The sequence below is a fragment of the Castor canadensis genome, chromosome 17, assembly GCF_047511655.1.
Source record: "Castor canadensis chromosome 17, mCasCan1.hap1v2, whole genome shotgun sequence".
Lineage (NCBI taxonomy): Eukaryota > Metazoa > Chordata > Mammalia > Rodentia > Castoridae > Castor > Castor canadensis.
Window position 1 is genome coordinate 63,440,296 of NC_133402.1, and position 25,368 is coordinate 63,465,663.

General features: G+C 38.5%; 1 protein-coding gene across 1 annotated transcript in view; it reads right to left on the bottom strand.

Annotated features, from left to right (window-relative positions):
- The window catches only part of Slc9a9 (solute carrier family 9 member A9), a 511,055-nt gene that overhangs the window by 446,806 nt on the left and 38,881 nt on the right, over positions 1-25,368 (bottom strand). Inside the window, exons 3-4 of the mRNA XM_074059491.1 lie at positions 20,940-21,017; positions 19,410-19,486 (exon numbers count right to left, since the gene is read on the bottom strand). Coding sequence (XP_073915592.1) covers positions 19,410-19,486; positions 20,940-21,017 — 155 coding nt within the window. The remainder of the gene's footprint in view (positions 1-19,409; positions 19,487-20,939; positions 21,018-25,368) is intronic.

Below are 25,368 nucleotides of genomic sequence, written 5' to 3' on the forward strand. Positions count from 1 at the left end.
TGTCAGCTCCTTTCCCACCCCAACTGCCCAATTGTCTCCTTGGTGCATTTTCCCCTTTCTGGCTTTCCTGGCCTTACTAGGCCCACTGTGATTGTCCACCATGGACCTTTGTTTCCTCCTGCTCAGAAATAAGTGGCCTTGAGTTGGGATGTCTAAACCCACTGCTGACCTTGTGACAGACCCCAGACCTCAGGGCTCTGGTCTCACTAGCCCAAGAGAGAATACAGATAGGGCTTTCTCTAAAAGGAGATGAGAGCCAACACTTAAAGCTCAAATGTAAGTGTCAGTAGCCTGAACATGTGATTTTTGGAAAAGCCTTGAAAAGACCTGAAGGCAGCAGAGAAAACAGAGGGAAAGTCCTTAGATGAAGTTCACAGTTAATGAAGTCAAGTGATGCTTATATTGTGTCTGACACCTAGTAGGTGCTCAATAATTAAAACCTGCCTGGGACACAGGAGAACTGAATACTAAATAGTTCACTTCTTTCATGCCTCACTGAATCATTTATCAGCCCCAGGTAAAATTGGGTGGATGGATTAACTCATACCTCAGGCAACTCTGCCTCAAAGTCTAGTCATGCATTTTCCCTAAAGTTGGGGTTTGATTATACAAAAATCTCAAAGATAAGAAATAAGCTTTATTGAGTGAGTTCAAAGCTGCTGAAATTGTGATTTGTCAATTTTCCCACCAGAGGGCAGAATATAAAAGCCAATGTCTGAAGTGCTACAGCTGGGGCATCCTTCACCAGCTGGAATTGTTTCACTCTGCTGATTTTGGAACGGAGTTTCAGCTTCCTTGGTGGTGACAGTCACCCCCCTCCTGTTTAGCATCCATTTTAATATAATCCACACGCCATTCTTCACATATAGGGTTTTCCTGGCCCTGAAATCTGCAATTTTACCAAAAAGGTTTTTCGCATCTGCTTATTAAAACAAACCTTTTTTCTTTCCAATAGACAAAGAGATCGTAACTTCAAAATGATCTTGAAATTTAAACTTAGGATAAGTTAAAGACTGTGGTGTTTTTAAATACAGTTAAAATCTGGCTTCAACCCTGAGTGGCTGTTAGGGGTTTAAAAGCATGGTGTACTTTTTCCAACTTGTTTTGTGCTATGGATATAGTTTATATGCACATCCTCGGATTGCTGAAGAAAGGTACACATCTTTGTCACAGTCTAAATACAACTATCACCCTGAAAATCTAAATCTATTTTTGTTAAATCTCAAATTCCACGTTTTTGGCTTAATTTACTGTTGCTTTCTCAAAATGTTTATTTAAATTATTGGCAGTTTGACAAGATTTTTAAGACAATTAATGGCAGATCACATACTATTTTTACCTATGGGAAGGAATAAAGGTGATTATTAACAGAACTCTGAGCTGGGTGTGGTGGCACAGGCTGATCACCCCAGCATCAGAAAGCCAAGGTAGGAGATTGCAACTTTGAGAACAACCTGGGGTACCTATCAAAACCCTGCATCAAGACACAAGTGAACTAATTGACAATACTGTTGATCCATTGGGCTAATGGTAAAGTCTTCATCCATCTTTCCTTTTCTTTCTTTCTTTCTTTTTTGGCAGTACTGGGGCTTGAACTCAAGGCCTGGCCTTGCACTTACAAGACAATAACTCCACCACTTGAGCCACACCCTTTTGGCTTTAGCTATTTTTCAGATAGGATTTTGTGTTTCATTTGTTTTTGCTTTGCCTGGGGAAGGCCTTGGGCTGCTATTCTCCCACCACCCCCTCCCATGTAGCTGGGATTGTAGACATCAGCTGTGTACCCCCAATGCCTGTCTCAGTTTTTGAGATAAGGTCTCACTGTTTTTGCCCACGCTGATCTGAATTGCTATGTTACCATCTCTGCCTCCTACGTAGCTGGGATTACAAGCATGTGACATTCTTGTTCGTATTTTCAAATCAAATTTTGTGTGAAGGATGTTCAACCCTAGTATTTGTGTCTTTTATTTGGTGGGTCTGTGGTTTGAATTCAGGGCTTTACACTTGCGAAGCAGCTGCTCTACCACTCGAGGCATATCTCCAGCCCTTTTTGCTCTAGCTATTTTGAAGAAAGGGTCTTGTTTTTTGCCCAAACCAGCCTGGAAAGCATCCTCCTATTTTGCACTTCCTGTCATTGCCACCCCACCCAACTTTTTCCCATTGAGATGGCATCTCACAAACTTTTTTGCCCTGGCCTCAAACTGAGATCCTCCTGATTTCAGTCTTCTAGGATTATAGGTGTGAGCCACTGGTGCCAGCATTTTGTGTTCAGCATTTAGTGGACTTATACAGTGGGGTTATAGATTATTGAGAAAACATTAAATCTAAACAGGCGATGAAAACAAACACTAAAGCATCATAAAGACAAGCCTTCCATTTTCAGAAATATAATTCTGATATTTCCTTGCTCCTGTTTTAAAAGGGGGAGAGCAGGGAAGACACCATTTAAAATAAAAGCTATTTTCCATAGCTAAATTCTCCACAAGATAATGGATTTTTATAGTGTCTGAATGATGAAAAAGAAAAGATTACAACTTAAATTTTAAAAAGACCCATAAATATTATTTAATGTTTCAAAAAATAGGAATTTATAAAGGAGGGAATTATTTTTCTTGAGCAGAGTTATTTTCAACCATAAGTAATATTCTAAAGCAATATTTCATTTCCCTTTCAGCATGAATGCATTTTGTATATAACTAGGATTGGAATGTTGTTTCAACAGAGGGAAATGTATCCCAACATATGTTTGTTATTTTAGAAAGATTGCAAGTTTTGAACACTTTCTATCACAAGAATTTTGTAAATTCACTTACGGGGGTGCAAAAATACATTTTTAATATACAAAAATATTGTATATTTTTAACATACAAAGATATTGAATGTTGTGAGTTCTTGAACTCACAATATTCAGGAGATAAATATTTACCAGATGAAAGATACATCAATTTGGGTTTTCAGAGGAGCAGAATTAGTGACCTCACTAACGGGCATTTTGTGACCTCTTCCTTGGTCACATTCTCTCTTGGAAACTCCAGCTGGTGTTGAAGCACCTTGCAGAGATCATGCTGAAAGTCATCCTTGCTGGGTTCTTCTCAGAAAACAATGATTTTCATTTAAACCTGAACAACCAGTAATCTGATGCTCAGTCTCCTCAAACAACCCCATTCAGCACAGAAAGCTGAGGGCAGGGAGGGCACAGCCACGCCAGATTCTAGTCTATCAAACTGCCTCTGTCTACTCTGACTCCAGAGAAAGAAAATCTGAATCAAAGTTTATCTGGGCCTGAACATTTCTTTTTTTTTTAATCAGAAATCTTCTAGAAGGGCTGGAGGTATGGCTGAAGTCGTAGAGCACCTGTCTATCAAGTGCTAGGCCTTGAGTTCAAACTCCAGTACCATAAATAATTACATAAGTAAATAAATAAATAAAATCTTCTAGAAAAAAATACTATCCCTTAAAAATGCTCAAGTCATTTTCTGATGAACATTAAGATTTGTTCTTAGAATTAAGATTAATTCTAAGAATTAATTATGCTCTTATAATTAATCTTAGAACTCTAATGAACTTTATTAACTTTTAGAAACTTAAAAACAACTTTCTGTCTATTCTCTTCTCCTATATGACATGGTCCTACCAAGAGGAAATCTTTGACCTTTCTGAGCGCTCTCTGTGATGGGGCATTAATTAATTTAAATTGATATTATCATTTCCAAATTATTGCCATTAATACTTTTGCAAAGTGCATTAAAAACAAATGCTGAATTAATAACACTTTACGTTATATAAAATATGAGTCCAAATTTTAATTATTACATATGACAGACATAAGGCAATTCTCTCGGATCATGGTGACCATTACTAAATGTTTATTTCCCATTTTTGTGGTGGTTCCTCATAATCCATTTGGAACTCAGCTCACAGGCCAGCATGGGTCTGCAGACACATAGCGTTTCTGCTTGTACTAAGGTTGTAATAAAACATTGATATGTGCCCATAATTCAATTATCTGAAGAGTAGTAACACCACTCAAGATATGCTTCAAAGCTCTTCACTAATTACGTCTAGCTAAAGTCTCTTTCCTTTTGTGGAGCTATAAAACAAAAATATCCCATGATTACTGACTGTTGCCATTTTTCAATATGGCAGGAATGGAGGCAAAGACTGGTTTTGGAACTGTGTATCAGTGCTTAGCTAAGCATTTCCCGTGTGACCTTATCCAACTGGAAGCCAAAGAGGAAGAAAAAGAAAGGAGGGTAGAAATCGTCTGGCAGCTGTGTGAGAGGACATCTTTAAAAGTGGAGCTGTAGTTTCCTAATATGACAGATGGAAAATAATAATATGCTAGATGGAAAACTGAGAAGGAAAGAGAAAAATCTTTGGGGAGATTTTTTTGCAAGAGAAAAACCAATTTCCTTACAAAAAATTATTCAGTGGAAGTTACGAAGCTACTCTGCACATCAGTGGAAGTAATAGACCAGTTAAATCTAAGAAAAGTTTAGAGACTGGGCTCCTGGAAAGTATAATTTGAGCTGCAATTGAGGGAGTTAAAGCTAGCTGCCTTGCATGCTCTGTGTGTATAATTTCCTCCAGCGTATTGAAATTCGGTTCTCGAAGCTTCTGTGAACAGAGTGCTGTTACCCTCACTGGATGCTTTCAATGCCATGAACTTACACCTCCAGCATCCTCAACAATTTCACTGCGTTTGTAATTACGCACGATCTTGTTCAGATGTCTTTTGAGGGAAATTTCGTATCTCAGCTGGCTTGATGGGCAATTGAAATAACATATAAAAAACTCACTAAAATTGAAGATATTTGTGTGTGTATATGGATATATTTTATACAGTGTATGTAATGTCTGCTATTAATTACATATGTATTGTAAGTGTCAAACTTTTCTTGTTTTGAGTGGTTAACAGGTTGAGTGGGTGTCAAGGGTGGGGTGAGCCTTTAATCAAGTATGAAAAGCATTTGCAGAAAACTAGGAATTAGAAGAATTAGATATTATCTCTGGTTTTGACAAATATTAACTAGTAGTATTTGAGAAAGTAACTGAACCTTAATTTTCCTTTTTTTTCCCCAAAATTCCAAAAGGAACTGTGTTTCAAGCACAATCATAAGGGAACATTTACACTTAAACAAAGTGATAAACAGGAGTCTTGCAAAATGAACTCGGTTTTCTTACCCGTAGAGTAGAATAATTCTTGCCCAACTACCTCACACACTTGAGCAATGAAAGCAGGATAACCTATGTGAAAATAGTACATTTTTGCCTGTATGTCTAGCACACGTGTACCCTTGCTGCGTCTGAGCAGTTAGACAATTTTGAAGTGCTTGTCGTGCACAGTAACTGCTTACAGTCTTCCAAATGAGTCTCCATTTACTTTCCCCTCTTAGAAGATAATGTTTACCTTTTCCTACATTCTTAACTTCTCTCTGATGGACTAAGGCTGTAATTTATTTAGCTCTGTGAAGTGCTGTAGATAACTTGTTAAGTAATCAGGTCATTGATTTCTGTGGAGGCCGTAAATTTGCAACCTAGGATAGCTAGTATTTTGCTGCAAATTAAAAGCAACACCTTCACAATCATGTAAGCAGTTTATCTACATGCGTTAGAAGTCATAGATTTGCCCGGGAAGAGGAGAGTCCAGTGATGGAACACAAGTTATACACATCAATAGGAAAAACCGAACACATAAGTAAACTTTGAAACAGAAGTGGCAATGTAGAGACCCAGACAGAAAGAACCAATGAGTGACAGGTGATGTGCAGGGAAGAAGATGTTGGCACATGGTATGCAACCAAAGAAATATAGTGAAGATTTTACGACAATAAGCACAAACAAAATGATCCTTGGACATGTAATTACTGACTTGCAGTTAATTAGGGACGACAATACAATAGGATCTCTCATACAAAGCTTTTATCCGATAATGACTTCGTCAATAACATAGCTCAGATACTTAAAGAGGAGGAGCAAGAACCTGAGGGGGGCTAATATCCATTCTTTAAAAATAAAAGAAATAATTGGACCAAGCCTTGTATACACATATGAATAATAAAAGAAAAATGAAAAAATAAATAAATAAAAATAAAAATAAAAATAAAAGAAATAAGATGAAAGGGAAACTAAGAAAGCATCGTCCTTGTAACACGTTCTTGGGGACTAGGACAGGGACCACTATATCTGTGAGGCTAATAAGATGGAAATTTCCAACAGCCATGAACAGTCTAACTTCCAGTGCTATTCTCAGGAATTCTGATACAAGGACACACAGGTATAGAAGACTGTCAAACAAGGTGCTACCTTTAAGACGGACTGAAAGAGCCCTGGGAGTCTATGATCCTAAAAGAGAATCCTAGATTTAGAGAGGGAGCATCACTCTTTCATTTTCATCCAGTGTTGCATCAATGGGGCCACAGGCAATGTCTGTTAGATTCTATTTGCTATCAAAGAGACTATGCAAAATATTTATAATGTAGGCATTCTTTTTTAAATTAAGTCAATTTTTTTCCAAGTAGTTTCAGGATTATAGAGAAATGGAGCAAAAAAGTACTCAAAATACGTCCCTGTAAACCTTCTCACTCCATTCAGCTATTATGAACATGTTGCATTAGTGTAGTACATTTGTTACAATATATAAGCCAAAGATCCATTATTATTAACTAAAGCCCACAGTTTACTTTAGGATTCACTCTTTGAATTATACATTCTATATGTACATCCTTTCTTCAGTTCCCTAAGTTTCTAATGTAAAGTAACAAAATGTTCAGCCAAAGTCTATTCTATAAATTCTATGGATATTCTATAACTATCCATAAAATACCTTTTCAACCTTTTTAGTAGTCTAAAGTCTCATTGACAGCCTTGGGGTTTGACCGCAGGGCTTCATATCTGTGGGGCAGATGCTGTACAACTTGAGCCATGCCTCCAGCCCTGTTTTCTCTGGTTATTTTGAAAATAGGGTCTCACTTTTTCCCAGTCGGTTCTGGATTGTGATACTTCTATTTTATGCTTCTCACAGTCATTGGGATGACACACCACCACCCTCAGCTTTTTTCCATTCAGGTGGGGTCTTGCAAACTTTTTTTCTCATGCTGGCCTGGAACCAAGATTTTCCAGATCCTGGCTTCCTGTGAACTTGATGTGACTGGTGTGCTTGGTGGGACAGTGGCTGGCATAAAGTCAGCGCTCAGGAAATACAAGCAATTGTCAGTAATGTCATCAACATTCTCATTAGTGATAGAATTTACTCGAGGTGGGAGAGCAAGTGACATGGTGCCCCCCGATACTCTGAGAGAATGACTGAGTACTTCTTTTCTTCACAAAGTCTTCTAGAAGCTCCAAGAAAAGTCAAGTCAAAATGAGAACGAATTCATGTAAGTTTTGAAATCACCCTTACATTTTAAAAGAATTAGATACAACCACAGGGAAAATGGTAGAGAGTCATATGAAAATAAAGATGGAAGGCACCAATCCTCTTGTAGCTGTGACCTTCAAGGTTACCCTTGCTAATCGATGCTACAGCAATGACACCATCATTCATATCTACAATTCTGTTGACAATGTGTCCTGTCTATGGGAAATTTCTTTACAGCCACCTTTCATGCAGTGGGAATTAGTAAGTAAAGCTGAAATGGAGCAGTAAAGCATCTTGGAGCTGTAGTTAAGACTGATTCTATTCCTTTTATTGGGGCCATTTTAATTTAATGACATCAGAGTGTAATTGCTAAATCAGGTTGAGCACCTCCCACACTTGAAGTGCTAAAATTCTTAGACCAGAACGCTGAGCATTTTTCACTGTAATGGCTTGTGTGTCGGTCTAACAGTATTCTACCGATTATCTGTTATATAATATACACACAATTTTTGATCCAGACATGTATCATATAAATCTTGTTGATCTGAACTATAAAATTAATTGATTTTGTTAGTTTCAATGATACCTAGATAATATGGATTAAACGCTGGTTGAAGTGATTTTCATCCTTATAATCTGTACTTACTCAATCCTAAGGTGTTAAACCTCTCTGCTAAGTTTGAGAATACTGCATAGCAAATTGCAGTGTGCCTAGGGAATCACTGAGGTCTCCTGTAAATATATCGTGAAAGATTCAGGAGGTCTGCGGTGTGGCCCAAGATGCATTTCCAACAAGCTACTGGTGCTAATACTGTGTTCTAGATCCAGTGATGTGATCATGTTGCAAGGGTGAATTCAGCATACAAACTTTGGAATCAGCCCCATCTCATGCAAGCTACCTAAATAAACAATCAGAGCATTAACCATCTCTCTTATAAAAAAGGAACAAGTAGCTATCTCTACTGTTCATGGTAAAATTAAATGAGACTACAAGTAAAGAATGGTCAGTTCTTTTTTTTTTGGCAGTACTGGAGTTTGAACTCAGGGCCTCATGCTTGTTAGGTAAATGCTCTACCACTTAAGCCACACCCCAGCCCTTTTTGCTTTAGTTTATTTTTCAGATATAATCTCATGCTTTTGCCCAGGGCCAGTCTTGAACCACAGTTGTAGCTGGGATTGCAGATGTGTACCACCACAAAGCTGGCTGGTTTTTTGAGATAGGGTCTCACTAACTTTTTTGCTCAGTCTGGCCTCAAACCACAATTCTCCATTTCTTGCCTCCCGAGTAGGTGGGATTACAGGCTGAGTTTTATTTCTAATGCAAATCTCTTACCTTGATATTCTGAAGATATTTTCTAGTATCTTCTTGTGGTAGATGGTTTGAAAAGATGGTCACTACAATGGAATGAAGTCTCTAAATTTGTATATTGAAACTCTAACCTGCAATGTGAAAGTATTCTGAGAGGTGGTAACTAGGCCATGATGGTGGAGTCATTAATAGAATTAGTGCCCTTGTAAAAAGGATCCCCCAAAGCTCTCTTGTCTTCTTTCCACTCTGTGACAAAGAGTTGACCATCTACCGTCCTAAAGAGTGCCCTGTTGTAACCCAACTGTGCTGACATCTTGATACTGAATGTCCAGCCTCCAGAGCTGTGAGAAGTAACCTTCTGTTGTTTGTAGAACCACCTGTGATGCTTTCTTATAGCAGTCTGAACTCACTGAGAGAGCCTGATGACTCTTCCTACTCCTGTATGCAATGTGGCTTTATCACACTTCCTAGTGTGATAAAGAGGTAAAACTTATGCTTTGAATCTCAGCTACCCCTGTGATAGTTTGACCAATAAATACAATGCAGTGAAAATGGGGTTAGCGCCAGCCTCAGAGGCCTTGGATGTCTTTTCCTATCATCTTGGGATGCTGAATTCAAACCATCTTATGGAAAGGCTATGGGGTAGAGATGAATCATCCAACCTGTGCCACCAGACCCATCAGCCAAAAAGTTAGAATCAACCAGCAGACGTGAGCGAGCCCATCTTAGACCATCCAATCCCAGTCAGGTCACCAGATCACTGAGGTTGCATGAGTCACCTCTGATGAGAACCACAGAACTGCCCAGTTGAGCCCAACTTAAACTGCTATCCCACAGAATTATAAATTAATAATGGTTGCTGTCTTAAGATACTAAATCTTTGGGGTGTTTTGTTATAAAGAAGTAGAAAGCAAATATTTCCTTTTTTTGTTTTATCTTTTATCTGAGTGGAGTCTCTTTCTCTCTTTCCTTCTCTCTCTCTCTCTCTCTCTCTCTCTCTCTCTCTCTCTCTCTCTCTCTCTCTCCTCTGTATGTGTCCATCTGATTTTGGTCCAACTGAGAAAAATTATTCAACTTTTACATCTAAGGCTACTAGTGATAAAGATGAACTGGATACTTCCAAATATTACATTTAAAAGGAATCCCATAGTTAGAATCCTTAGGAGATATTGTTCAATAGTAAGACTCTTCAGGTAAATTCTTTTTCAGAATAGAGTACTTTTCTATTATCATTTTTTATATTATTGTTATGCTGGGGGTACATTGTGACATTTACAAAAGTTCTTGCAGTATATCAAATATATCATAGTTGAATTTACCCCTCCACCATTCTCCTTTACCCCTACCTCCCATTCCTGGAATAGTTTTTTTATACATTTTTCTTTTATTATTAGACATTTCTGTTTTTCTACCACAACATTTATCTTTCTAATTTGGGATTGGGTTTTATTTGCTTCCCTCAGAACTTTTTATTTTTTTGCCCAGCACTGTCATTCTTATCCCCAGCACTGTCTGGGTTGTGGCAGGACTAGGCTGGTGAATAATGCATACTCATGGCTTTGACAACTTCCATCCTTTGCCTGAGTACTACACCTCTGATGTCACCTGTCTCCTACATCTTACTTTTTGCTTCTTTATCCAACAAACTTCAGTCTCCTCTATGTTGCCAGTAACACAGCCCATGCGTTCTATGACATGGATATGAGAAACTGTACTGCTAAGCAACTTGGGCTGTACTTGACAGATTAGAGACTATTTTTTTCTTATTTGGCTGTGTCTGGGAAGCAGTATATTTCTTTTGCTCTTTGAGATCAGTGATAGCTTTTACTGCCAGCTCAGAATCTAGACAGTAAATGAATGCACAAAGAAGGCACAGGCCTTCCAGGCTGAGTCAACACAGTCTCCCTGAGCTCTGTGTTTGGAACCTTATGGAATCACAGATGCAGCAGCCCAGACAGTCTCATGGGGCAGTGAGAAAAACATGACTGGGAAAGAGGAGCAGGGAGAGGGGGGAATGAAGAGAGATGTAGATGAGAGGAGAGAGAGGGAAAATATCCAGGCTTTGGAACTAGTAAGAGTTAACCTGGTGATACTAGCACAGCCCCTCTTGGCACTGTTGCCTCTGTGCTGCTGCCTGCCAACCCTGGTTCTTATAACAACACACAGAGAGAAAAACGAAGCAAGATCCAGAGTTTCCCAGGAATGGCAACAAGCAGCATAATCATGCAGAAATCACAACTCTGTTCAGTAGTTCCTCCCACTTGTTATGTCTCTTATTTTCTTTTTAATGTGAATGACACATGTAAGAGATTATGTGGAAGACATATGGAAGTCATACATCATGATAATACATTGACTACCTGGGAAAACACTCTAGCCCACAAGCGAGCACATTATCAGTAACATCTTTTCTATGTGTTTTTTCCCATCCCATTCCTTTGCCTCTTCCCCAGAAAATCATCATGACAACTGAATTTTGTGTTTATTACATACTTGCGTACACACTTTCAAACCAACATGCCTATGTGCTTAAATGACATAATTTAATGGTGGTCATTTGTGAACATTATGAGTATTGCCATACTACATGGGGACTTGCAGGATTTGGTTTGTTGATTTCACATTTTATGTCTGAGATTCATCCATGTTCTCACAGATGACTTTGTTACTTTTTGCTACTGCGTAATATTCTGACAAGTGAATTTATTTATCTATTCTCCTGCTAATGGAATCTGAGTTTTCTCCAAATATGAGCTATTGTGAGCAGTGTTGCAACAGATATCCTTATGCATGTCTCTTCTTGCTCATGTGCAAGTAGGTCCCTAAGGAAAGCATGTATGAGTGTAGTCATAAGGTTTACAAATATATAAAGTATATATGATATATGCAAACAAATTTTATTTTAGGAATTAATATGAACAAGTGAAGAGTTAATAATAGGTGAGGTATCCCTGAAGAATATGCTTTATGTCTTTCTCTATAAGATATAAAGATACATCTTTATAAGATAAAAGGTTATACTAACTGGACATCATCATATCAAGCGAGATAAATAAGAGATTTCGCATGCTTTCACTCATGTTCAGAATCTAGGTCTACAATGACAACGACGACGACAACAATAATAAAAACAAATGAGTGTAAAAGAAGAATTATCTGGTGGGGGGACCCAGGGGCAGGAGAAGAGGAGAAAGTGCTGGGTGGTGAACATGAGTGGAGCATATCATATATATGTGAATATATATGTGTCTTTTATGAAGATAGCACAGTGAAACCCATTAAATAACATTTGGAAAGGAGGGAAATAAAGAAAAGGAGTTAAGTGTATGATAGAGAGGCTGAATTTGATCAAAGTACATTGTGCATATCTATGGAAATATAAAAATAAAACCCATTTAGACAATTAATTTATGCTAATAAAAATGTTTCAGCAATTAGGACCAATTACTAATTGTGCAGTATTGATGCAGAGATAGATAGAACAATCAACTAGAATTAAGGTTCTAGAAACAGAAACCACAATACACGGCAGAACATCCTGGGGAAAGGCAGGACTAGGCCATCAAAGGTATGATCATAGTTGGTATCCATTTGGGAGAAAATTTAATTGGATGTTTACGATCCATTGTGTCCAAAAATCACTTCCAGAAAATAGACTTGTTGCAAAAGGAAAAACTTTAAAACTTGTAAGAACAAAATATCTTAAAAAAAAACAAGAACAAAATATCTTTCTGATTCTGGGGTAGAGAAGGACTTACTAAGCAAACTTCAGAAGTGCTAACCATACAAGAAGATATTTGTACATTTAACTACATTATAATTAAGATCTTTTGTTTACTAAAAAAAATTAACATCATTCACAATGTAAAAGTACAAGACACAAATGAAGAGAAGAATTTGCAAGCCAGTTACAGAGACCACACCTGTAATCCCAGCACTTCAGAGGATAAAACAGAAGAATCACAAGTTTGGGGCCAGTCTGGGACATAAAGCAAGACACTGTCTTAAAACCTAATCCCTCCCCTCCATAAAATTATTTACAAAATATATAAATGAATACAGATGAAAATATGAAACATGTAAAGAACACTGACAAATTAATGAAATATGACAAAACAACTCAATATAAAAATAGGAAGCCTGAAGAGATACCACATAAAGTTATAACCAATTTAATTAACAATCAGAGAAATACAAATGAAGACCACAGTATAATTTTACTTTATACCTACTAGATTGCCAAAAATAAAGTGGAAAATTGGTACCAAGGCTTTGGAAAATGATCTGGCATTATTTTGTAAAACATGATTATTCACTTGTAGACATATAACCCAGAATGATGGCCCTCAAATCTGGGAGTACAGACAAGCACATAGTAACTAGTTATTATGATTACTTTATAGTATGTGATAAAATAATACTACCCATATTTCCAGGTTTTACGGCCACCCTCAGTGCATTCTAGAGAAGCCTTCAGTGCTAACTTATCATGGAGATAGATGAAACCCTCCTGCTCTATGCCTTCACCCAGACTCTTGAAAAACATACTGGTTCTTTGTTTTCTAGATTGCAAGGCCCTAGAAAATGTGGTGAAATGATGAAATCTATGCAGACTCTCTCCTATGAAAAGTTCACAGATAACCTGAAGAGCTTCATTATCTCCCTAAAGTCCTTCTGTAAGCCATCTCAAAGTCTCTGCTTCCTGGGTTAAGAACCTAACTCTAAATTGGATATGGTAGCTCACATCTGCAATCCCAGTACTCCAGAGATTGATACAGGAAGATTGTGAGTTCCAGGTCAATCTGGACACATAGCAAATTCAAGGCCAGCCTGGCTACATAGCAAGGCCCTGCTCAAACAATTCTCAAAGGAATTCTTTTTTTTTTTCATATGTGCATACAATATTTGAGTCATTTTTCCCCCTTTCCCCTGCCCCCTCCCTTAACCCCAACCCCCGCTCCCTTCCTTACCCCCCCAACCCCTCGCTACCAGTCAGAAACTATTTTGCCCTTATCTCTAATTTTGTTGAAGAGAGTATAAGCAATAATAGGAAGGACCAAGGGTTTTTGCTAGTTGAGGTAAGGATAGCTATACAGGGAGTTGACTCACATTGATTTCCTGTGCGTGTGTGTTACCTTCTAAGTTAATTCTTTTTGATCTCACCTTTTCTCTAGTTTCTGGTCCCCTTCTCCTATTGGCTTCAGTTGCTTTAAAGTATCTGCTTTATTCTCAAAGGAATTCTGACATGAATGAACAACAATGAAAGAAAACAAAAAGAACCCAACTTTAATTTGTTCTCTTTCCAACGTTAGAGCTTAAGGCACTGCTCGGTATCAGTGTATGAATTACACATTTTCACATTTGGGTTCTAGAATTTCAAATGTGCCCTTTCTTTCTGCATTAGGACTTGGCAGTTTGGAACCACTGAGCCACACCATACCTTTCCCTAGTCAAGGACAGATCAACAGTAATTCCAGAACTAATGCCAAGGTCACTGAGGTCTGAAAGTACCCAGAGCAGTAGGCATGATGACCCAGAGGGCACAGGTGATCCAGAGTCATAAGCATTCTGGACTATGGCAGATGTGCAGGGCTGTCTGGGGTGTCTACTGAAGATCCCAAGTGGGAGAATCCACGGTCCTGAGGAACTCGGACATGAATAATGTGAACAAACTCATGTCCATAACCCAAATTTTCCTGGGTGAATTACCAAGTCCAGCAATTCTGAAGAATCAAAATGGATTCAAGCCATGCCTCCACCTACTTCCAGGAAGAAAACATAAGCTTCATTTCCACTTTGTGATTATACTCACAGGTAATTCTTAAATATTCTGATTTTTCATTATGGCTAGCCATTATGACAAATTTAAGATTTTGAAATTATTGAAGACTTAGTTTTTCAGGCAGGTATAGTTAGCATGGGGAATGTAAAGTGTCAGATTAGAAGGACAAGGAGATTCTAAGAGTGTGTGTCCTGGAGTTGGGCTGGCTCTGCTATTCACTTCTATTTACTTACTGTATAACTTTGGGCAAGTCTCAGTCTTTGCATCCTCTTATGCACAGATGAGGATAAAATCAGTATGTACCCCATGAGGACAATAAAATGATCTAATACATGTAAAAAGCTTTTTCCAGTGTCTGGTACCTGGGAAGGAATTTTAAAAGTTACCTAGTCTGAAAAATAGCACCCTATTCTTAGATCATTTAGACTCATGTTTCTTTCTCTAAATGTGTTTGATATTGTGGAATTTTAAAATTTTTCCTCATTAACGGAGAAACTAAAAGAATATCATTTTCATTGCTCTTAAAAAAAAAAAGAAGCATTTCAGGGATACAATGTATAGGATAAAATGTATAGGTTGTCATTGTGACACACAGTGTGACACATAGAGTGGATGCATAGGAGCAAAGATAAAGGAATGGTTCCCAAAGATGGAGAAGCCAAAAGAGAAATATGTCAAAGCTAAATAATATTTTTAAATCTCTTAAATAATATTACTTTTTAAAAACAGTGTTTCCTAAGCTATCCAGTAGAGGATGACAGTAAGCAAGGTAGTTGAATTCTTTAAGAACAGTTGATCCTTAAAACCCAGAATGAAAACAGCTCAAAAGGTTTCCCTGGTAATATTACACGAAGGAATACTGTTGAACTTTCCCATGTAATCTGAAAGCTGACTTACATCAAGTTTCTGGAATGATACTGGGCAAGAACTTGGGCAAGAACACATTTAAATGAACTCAAGGATTTCAGTTCTTATAAAGCTTGAGTCTAGTTCCAAAGTCAATGTGCAGATTGACCAGGAACATCTCTACCTACAGAGGACCATGGCTCACTAGCTGAGCTTCCTTCCTGCCCCACAGTCACTCTCCATGGCCTCCACATGCTTGTGAGTTTCTGCATGTCCTTCTGTTTTCTACACTCCAGTCTGTGAGGTCCCACCTCTTCTGACTGTTGTGTGAAACCTCCTCTCCATCCTGGTGTGCACAGTGCTCCCCACACACACCAGCACAAATGCCTCTGATGGCACTGGCCATCAGACTGCATCAACTCTTCTCCATTAAGTGACTTCCCGGGATCCACTTTCTCCCTGGAGTCACTCTCAGGAAGTCCCATCTAACTGACTGCTGGATCCTTCCTCCTGCCCAAGTCAAGCAAGCCTGAGTATATCAGCATAAATCCAGACACCTCTTCCTCCTCTCGGAAATGTGAATTCTTGGGTTGGGGGTGTGGCCAAGGGTCAGCGTGACTGCCTGGGAAGTGTGAAGCCCTGAGTTCAAATCCCAGTACTGAGAAAAAAATTTTTTAATTCTTTATGGATAGAGTTTCCAAATTGAAAAAAAAAAAAAAACCCTCTCATGTCTACAACAACTCCTACTGGGCTAATGAAGAAACCTGTAGCCTGTTAGTGAATTTTGATTGATTGACAGGATTTTATTTTTCAGTGATAACTTTCAACAAGTAGAAGTAAAACAAGATTTTTTTGGCATTATGAATTTGACTCTGGAGCCAAAGTATTTAGTTACTAATCCGAGCTCTATTACTTCCCACTGTGTTATTCTCTTTGATACTTAATTGTCTCATTTGTTAAGTGAGGGTAACAAATAATATTTACTTAACAGGATTATTTTAAGGATTAAATGAGATAAACCATGCAAAGCTCTTTGTTTAAATGGCACAGTATGCATTGAACATTTAGTAAATGGTTGTGGTTGTTCTTTACACCTTTAATATATCAGAAAAACTATAAACTATAGTTTTAATAAACAGAAAAACTATAAGCAGTCATTTTCCAAGGTCTGGGTGTACCTCATATAATGGGATCACCAAGCTATGAAAGTACCAGTTTGTTCTTTTTTTTTTTTATTTAGAGAATACTTTATTAGTTTCTGTAATCAAACCCACGTAGATAAGACCTTACATATTTAATACAGTGCATTACCCCTGTACAAATGGAAAAAAAAATTAACCAGTTTGTTCTTAATGTACCTTTCTTTGCAAAGCTCTGAGATTGTATACAAAGATTGATAGCATAAAAATAAATTCTTGTCTTTTACCATACCCTACTCAAAACAATATGCTCCCCTCATTTCTACCCATAGAACAAGAATAAAGTCAACCCTTAGCTCCCAAGGGTCAAATCCAATGGACACCAAGATTCCTATTTCACTTGACCTCCTCTGTGTTAGACACTGTCGACTCTCCCTCTTCCTCAACTTCCAAAATACAAGCTCTATTGACTTGATTTCTGGTTGGGTGGGTGGCGATTCCCAATTCTTCTTTGTCCCCTTCTGAGCACCCCTTCCTTTTCTTCAAATAGCACTGTTCCTTTGATTTCCCCTGCTTTCCACCTTCACACCCTTCCCCTGGGTAGTATCATTTTCCCCCAGGATTTCAACAAACAGATGATTCCACATCCATCTTTTCTGCCATTGCCTGAGTCTAAGCACTCCTCATTTCCCACCTGGCCTGTGGAAACTGCCTCTTAAATGACCCCCTGACTGATACCTTTCCCCATTCTAAAGTCTCTTCCCCATATGGTCACCAAAATGACCTTCCTAAAGTATAAATCTGACCTTGTTGCGGATAAAACTCTCTTACCTTGCTAGATAAGATCGTAAACTGCTTAAGCTATTTATCCCGCATGGACGTCTATCTAATGACCAACAGTGAGAAGGCATCTTATAAGCTTTGTTGTTTGGACCATACCCAGTTCAAAGAATACGGTTCTGAAAGATTTCAAACCTTTTAGATTATTCAAATCACTTGTATATTGCTAGTTGTACCTTTAGATCAAATAAGAAGTTCTTAATTCCAGCATATGAAAATCATCAGAGCTCTTAAATTGAAATATTAAGAGCACTGTAATTATAAGTAAAAATATATATATATGTATATATATACATATCATAAATCATTCCTTTTTACAGGATATAAAATTTGAAAGAATGTAGATTTTATAATAGTGAAAGTATATAATATAAATACATGTAGATACACTTGAAGTCAGATGTTGAAACTTGACTATGCTATAATTTGTTACAGTCTAGTACTTTGAAATTTGTATCCATTATAAATTACACATCCCCATATTATAAAACTGCTAAAAATCAGTCTTTGCTATAAGCCAGCAATCACTCTGAGAAGCCACACATCTCAGACCCTATGTGAATGTGCAGGAACAGCGTTCGGGGATGTACAGGAATTCAAGAGAAATTGCTCAAGGGAAAGGGGATAATGACACTACCTGGCAGGTCAGAAGCTGAACTTCTAACTTCTTGACCATGACGTCTTGACCATGGCCCTACTTCTCCTTGATGAGACTGACCTAATTCATTCATCTGTCAAGATGCCTTGTCTTCAGAATGAGCAGCTTGAATTACAGATCTCTATGGCCCTCGCCAGTCTTCAGATTTGAGTATTAAAGCTACGGTGTACTCACAGGACAGGAGAATGCCCCCAGAACACGCTGTTGGAGAGATCAGGCACACAGCTTCTCTCGGATCACAAGCGGTTTAAAAACCATATGGGTATCTGGACTTAAAGAGGCTCCTCTCCCATCTGCATTTCTGCAAGCCTCTACTCTTAGGTGCTACAATCCTTAGCTCCTTCTCTGCCTTAACCATGCTGAGCATTTCCATGTAACACAGCTCAAGCTGCTCTAGCCTTGACTCAACAAGAATTGAGCAGTGCTCAACACACAATCTCCCTGCCTCCGGGTTTGAGTAAAGACTCCTCCTGCCACCTCCTCAGCCTTCACTGGCACACAGTAAGCACTGCGTACGAAAGGGCTGGAGGCATGACTAGTGCCTGTGTTCAGCATTGGTTTCTTGTGTTAGGGTGATAACAGTTACACGCGGTAAAAATCCAGGATAGTCTGTGTGTAATACACAGTTTAAAAGTCTGCATCACCACGGTCAGAGCAGTTGGACATTTTCTGCAGTGGAGCTTTACTTTATTCGATAGTGTCAGAAGTGAATTGGACAGGTTTCGCCATTTTGAACTGCACTTTGCTTTATGATGAACTGCAAGCCAGAATCTAGGCAGTTTGACTTAGGGCTCAGCAGCATAGCCAATAAAATATACAGAAAAAAGTTCATATTCTACAGTGTATTGACCAAAAAGCACTCCAGCAATATACAATTCTGCAGATATTTGGACATATTTGGTTCGGATTGCTCTCTCGTAAACTTTCCTTTAGAAAGAAAACGCTTGGCATATAGTTACTTTTGTCAACTATAGGTAAGGTCCTGTAAAGCTGATGGCAAAAATACAGTGAGCATGTCTACAAATTCAAGCTAAAGAGAATGCAATATGTTTGCATAATTCAAGCCAAAGATCCACATTCTCCTCTGTAAGTGTTGGATCAGAAGTCCAACACTCACAGAGAAAATCCAGCAATTCAACTGCAGTTTGCTCTGCTTTGAAGCCTTGCATTTGTCAGAAGAAACGCAAGCTTTGGAACTGAGTCAGAAAAATGTGTGAAGATGTGCTATACTGGCACTGGGCTTGTGGCTCAGTGGTCGAGTGCTTGCCTGGCACTAATAAGGCCCTGGGTTCCATCCCCAGCATGGCAACAAAACAAACGAAAAAAGCTAAGCAAACAAAACAAACCCAGATGCGAGCACTTTCCAAAATAGAAAACTGGCCCAGCCTGTTCTTGGGAGTCCAAGAAGTGTGAGGTCCCTCCCTCAAATCACCAACCTCCAGTCACCCAAAACTCAAGCTCTGAGTATAACTTACCCTATGACGACACAGGAGATGGCAGTTCCCAGGAAGGCATATGTTAAAATAGATCCTAAGTTTTGAAAAAAGTGTCTCTGTGGAGAAAAAATAGTATGTCATAGAATACGTCTGCATTTCTTAGTGTAACTGGAAATAAAAATAAGTTTGTGCTAGACACAGGCCCTCTCTTCTCTCATGGTTTAGGCAAATTTTGTTTTTGGAACCTCATGCTTGGCTTTATGGTGCCCATAGAGACTTAAGGAATTTCACTGCAAATGATAGGGGAAAAGGAAAGAGAAAAATATCATCCACAAGTTGACAAGGTAGGGATGAGACCAGAGCCAGCTGGATCTGAGACAGACAGATGGAAGGGCTGGACAATGACTATAGAGGGGTCTGGGATGATCAGTGAGAGAGTCTTTAAGAATCTTTGTTGTAAACATCACACCTTTAGCATTGTTAAAAATACTAGTCTGAGAAATTTAAGTTGCCTTTGACTTTTATTGTGTCTCTGATTGCCCTGACTTTTGTATATTTTCCAAAGGTGATGTAATCAAACTTTCAAAAGCTTAAGTATTTTAATGAATCACAAACAAAATGATGTCTAGTGTTGGGGATGGAAGATGAAGAAGGATGATCTGAATACATGCAGCCTTCTTTTTCTTTTCAAATGCTTGTTTAGGAAAACTCCCTTCTATTTCTTTGGTCAGGAGCGAAGTAGCCAGTACTGACAGCAAGAGGGAGCCTGGAGTTCATACAAAAAAAATCAGGTTTGTGAGGAAGTAGCTGCCAGGCTGCTAAGATGACAAGGCAAAGGGAGGAGGACTCTAGGAGTCCCCAGCATGGGAGCAGGGAGTAGAAAAGCAGCCATGTTACCTACAAGTCAGAGCCTCCTTCTGTGGCACTGGGGACACCATCACTTAAACTCTTGCAGGAGTTACTAACATATGAAATATACACAGGCGATGCCTAAGTATTGTTGGGTGAGTACACAGAAACTGAAAACTGGGCTTTCTTGCCATGAACCTCAATAACATTCTTGGCTTTATACCCTGATGGATAAACCCACTGTTAACTCATAAGCAAACTCTGGCTGTAATCATGGCATCCAGCAGAAAAAGAACTTGAGTCGCTGTGTCATTTAAACTTTTTCTCATAGCCCCATTAAAATGAATTTTTTGGTGTTTTGTTTATCCCAATATATAAATACTATCATTTGCATGTGAAATCAATATAAGACATTATTGAGATGATTTACATTCTTTTTTTAAAATGCCAAATCTTTAAAATCTGGTGCACATCTTACAGTCACAGAGCATCTTACTTCAGACTAGTCACATTGTGAGGATTCAGTAGCTAATGACTTGTATTTGGGCAAAATAGGTTTAAAAGAATTCTAAGTATGTCAGGTTAGAATCTTTATTACATAACCATGACAAAGACATTCTCAGTAAGTTGGAAATCCCATAAAATAGCTATTTTTTTATAAGTACTGGAAAAATTCTCTACTTAATGATTAAAAAAAGAAGATTCGCTTCATAGATTTACCTTTTTTAGACTATATCCTGCATGAAATATAATTGGTGGCAGTAAAACATTGAAGAAGATTTCTGGGTCAAATGTCATCTGTCAGAAAAGACAAAAGTACAGTTAGAAATACATTCCTTTAGGTCATTAAAAATGTTTTTGAAAAAGCAGTTATTGTCACTTTTGCTAATATTGTCCGAAGCCTGTATTCACATGCTATTAAATTAGCAGACATGAATGCATTTCTCAAGTGCAAATTTAGAAATTCATAAGTGTAGTCTAATGTAAAATAATATTTTAAATGTAAAAGCTATATATTTTCATCTTATTGCTAACAACAAACACAAATACTCAATGAAATCTGTCTAGAAAACAGTTTATTTTATTTTGAATAATGATTCATTCTCATATTTTGAACTTACAAAAATACCTGATCAAAAGAATGGGTAGTGCTCCAATGTTTTGACTGCTGACAAGAATTTATTTAAACTGCTTCCCAAATTTAAAAAAAAATAGAAAACTGGTCTTCACTTTTCCTATTTTATCCTATTCCAACATTTAAATTATTTTCCAGACTGTAGAAAAATGCATTAGAAGATAAAAATGGATTTTTCTGGCATTTCTTCCTTGGTTTTATTTAAGTGTTAAAATAAACTTGGCCAAAAAACAAGTATGAGTAGGTATGAAGTACAATGAAATGAGATGTAAGCATTCTTGAATCCAGTATCTGCTATATACTTGGTAATCTGAAAAAAACCTATTTAATTTCTAAAACTGTCCTAGACTCGTCCTCATCCATCTTTTTTTACCTCTCTCTGCCTCTTATCCTTTCACTCTCTTTCTCCCTCCCCTCCCCGCTCCCCTTTCTTCTCTCTCCTCCCCCATCCTCCTCTCTCTCTTTCTCTCTCTCTCCCTCTCTCTTACACACACACACACACACACACACACACACACACACACACACACTGCTGTTCATTGCTTCACCAATAAGACATTCTCACCATTAGAGCACTCATCAAAATCCTTCAGGTGTACATGGGTTTTGCAACTATAATTTATAATGTCCTTCCCCTTGCATGCCTTTTCTCACTCCTCTCTGAAGCTGGGTCTCAAAAGTTACTGACCTCCTAGTTCCAAACTGACCATTCTTCCTTCTGTGCTTCTGTAGCATGTAGGACCCTCCTTGTAGCATCTATGATTCACGACACACTTGGATGATTATTAGTTTCTGTTTGACCACTTCTCCCACTAAATCAGAAGCTTATCAAGGATCACAATGATGCCTTAATCAACTCTGTATCACTTCTGTCCTTCCCAGGGTCTAGTCCAACACTCAATATATATTTTTCAATTGGAAAGAAAATAAAAAACTACTTCTGAGAGTCAATTCTATTAAACTGGAATGAATTGTGCTTACCCTAAGGATTATTTAGGTAAAAATTAAGAAAAGCTTCTCTTGATCCAGTTTTCACTTTGGGCCTCATTGGACATTGTCACAGACTCTCTTCTCTTCCCCACACTGGTCCTTCAACTCTGCTTATCTAATTCATATTTAGGAAAGGGAAAGTAGAGGAAATAGGAGCCCCTAACTCAACATGGTCCTCTTTCCCGAGCTAATCAGGCAACCCATTGATGCCATAGCCCCTTGGGCTAGTCAGTAAAGGAATAGGTCAGCTTGACCCCAACCTCCACCATGCTACATTCTCTGCTACATTCTCAGCTCTCTCCTTGTCCTATGTGGCCTTGCTCTTATAGTATCTCCTGCCCTATTAATTACCTTGGCTTACCATGGTTCAAACCCATGGGAAGTAGGATATGATGATCGGTTCACTTTATCTTTTCATACCAAATTTAGGGGCCCTGAGCACTGACATGTCATAGGTTGGATGACTTTGGGTAGATGACAATTCCTGGGCCTATCACGCATGAGTTCTGGTTCCTACACAAGCTTTCTCTTTTCCAGAAAGGATGGAGTCTGTGGCAAGATTTCTAAAATTAGTCTGCCAGTGCACACACCTCTAAGCATTTAACATGATGCTCGACATATAAAAAGAGGGAGAATAACAGACCTATTTCCTACCCACTTCTGTTCTTGATAAGGTCAATGGACTTATGCCTTTTTGTCCTGACAACTGTTTCTCCCATGTTATTCTAGTTTCTTCTAGTAAGAGGTGAACTTGTTCAGCAAAAAGAACATGCTGTTATATTGATTTGCTTCCCCACATGATACCCGGTTTACTACCTGGTAGGGGCAGAATGCATTATGTAGTTTATTAACTGATTGGAGACTATACCTGAGAAGTTCTTGGTGTAAGAACATTCCTCGGTTCTCTGGATTCTAGGCTTATGCAAAACCAAGGTGGTATATGTGGACCGTATTTTACCTGTGACCAAACACCTGAGAAAAAGAGAGGCCATCATGGGGAAAGGAAGAGATGTTTTCTTAACAGGTGCCTATTCCTTCCCAGGTACATCACTGGATATTTCACTTAGTCCCCACAGGTAAGAAGAGAGAGCTGGGCATTCATGCATTTAATTCTCTCATCATTAGGTCATTCAATTCAGGATGCAAGCTGAACACTAAAGGTCAAATGGTGAATAAGTCCATTTTACAGAGGAGAAAACAAAGGTGTGCAGGCTTTGGCTTGTCAAGGTCTGGCAACTGCTGAATTCTAGATCTGGGATTCTAGACCATGTTTTTGTTTCCAAGGTCTGGCTGTGTTTGTTATGTACTCTAACATACATGTTAGAGAACCCGGGTGGGTCTGCCCTCTTTTTTGCCATCACAAATTACTTAAGTTTACTCTGCCCATACCTGGCTCTCTCCTTGAGGGGATTTTGTTATCAGAATTGTAAACAAAGTAGGCTGCTCACTAACTATGTGACTTTAGACAGTTTACCTCAGTGTCATTTTCTAAAAATGAGTGGATTCTATCAAGTGGGGCTACTCAATTTGTTTGAACAATAGTCATAAAGAACCTCTTTGATGCCTTGTCCTATACTAAATACCAGAGGCAGTGGTGACCAAGACCTAGTTCCTGCCCCCAGGAGCCTCTGTGTTGGGTTAGACCAAACTAACTAACTAATCAACTACCAACTAACTAAAGTTACCAATAGTCATTCAAGTTCCATGAAGGAAACAATCAAAGGGTTGTAACAGAGAATAACAAGATGGGATTTGTTCCGGTAGAGTAGACAGGAAGGATGCTCTGAGCAGGTAACATTTAAGCTGAGCTGCAAAAGCAGAAAAGGGTCCAAACAAGGGGAAGAATGGAGGGAAAAGAATCCCAGGCAGAGAGAATTAACACATGCAGAGATCTGAGGTAGGAGGCAGCTGCTTGTGTAGCCATGCAGAAGAAGGCCAGAGTGGCTGGGCAGAGCAAGTGAAGGTGAGAGTGTGGGAGGAAGGTGAGACTGAAGAAGATGGAGGCCAGATCGGGGGAGTTCTGGGAGGTCATTCCAAATGGGAAAGGTGGAAGTAGAAGTTTAAGCTGGGATGAGAAATGATCTGACTCATGCTTTAGGAGAATCACTTGGGTGATGGGGGTATGATGCAGATGAGAGAGGGTGGTGGCCTGGAGTTGTGGAGAAGATGGCAGCTTCCAGATGGATTGGGATGGACAAAGGGCAGCTGGCAGATAGGTGTGGGGGGGGTAATAGGAAAGGAAGAAATTGCTTCTAGTTCTTTTGCTTATGTAACTAAGAAAGCTTTAGGTCAGTGCCTGCTGCGTAGTAGAGCTAATGAAATGTTAGTTTGCTCTCACTATGCATATTCCATTCTTCGAGAAAAATTGTAGACCTTGCATTAATGCACACATGATTAAATTCTAGCCATTTCTTTTATGACATTGTTCATTTAAAAAACCTGAGTTAAAAAGTTCCATTGAATGCAACAGTCAGTACAGAAGGTAAAGATAATGACTTGTCCATCCCATACATAAAACCAATGTGTTACATTGCTTTATTTTCAGAAAATCAGCTTTATTTTATCAGGTTTTGCCTTTTATAATTTATTCTGGGTTCTTAACACATCTTCCCTTTGGTCCAGAAATTCTGCAATTTGTTTTGAACAGACACATCCATATTTTGACTTCACTGTACTTCCCAAACCTCAGCTTTTAATACATGAAAAGAGAGCAGTACATTAGGAGAAAAAAAAAAATCATCTCAGCTCACGCTCTAGGCTCCTTCTGTTACATAAGTTATCTGGAGTAGCTTTAAGGGGATGGACACTCAGAGCCAAACAGCCTGCATTCAAATCCTCAGCTCCTTGGCTTTGACGCCTGTTTAACCTCTCTGTGCCGTAGGCTCCTTCCTTATCTGTACCTAATAATAAATTATTTATAAGGATGAACTGAATTAATACTTATAAATCCCATGCAGCATCGCCTGGTGTCTAGTATGCACTTTATAAGAATTCATTACTAGAGAAAATAAAATATGTGAATAA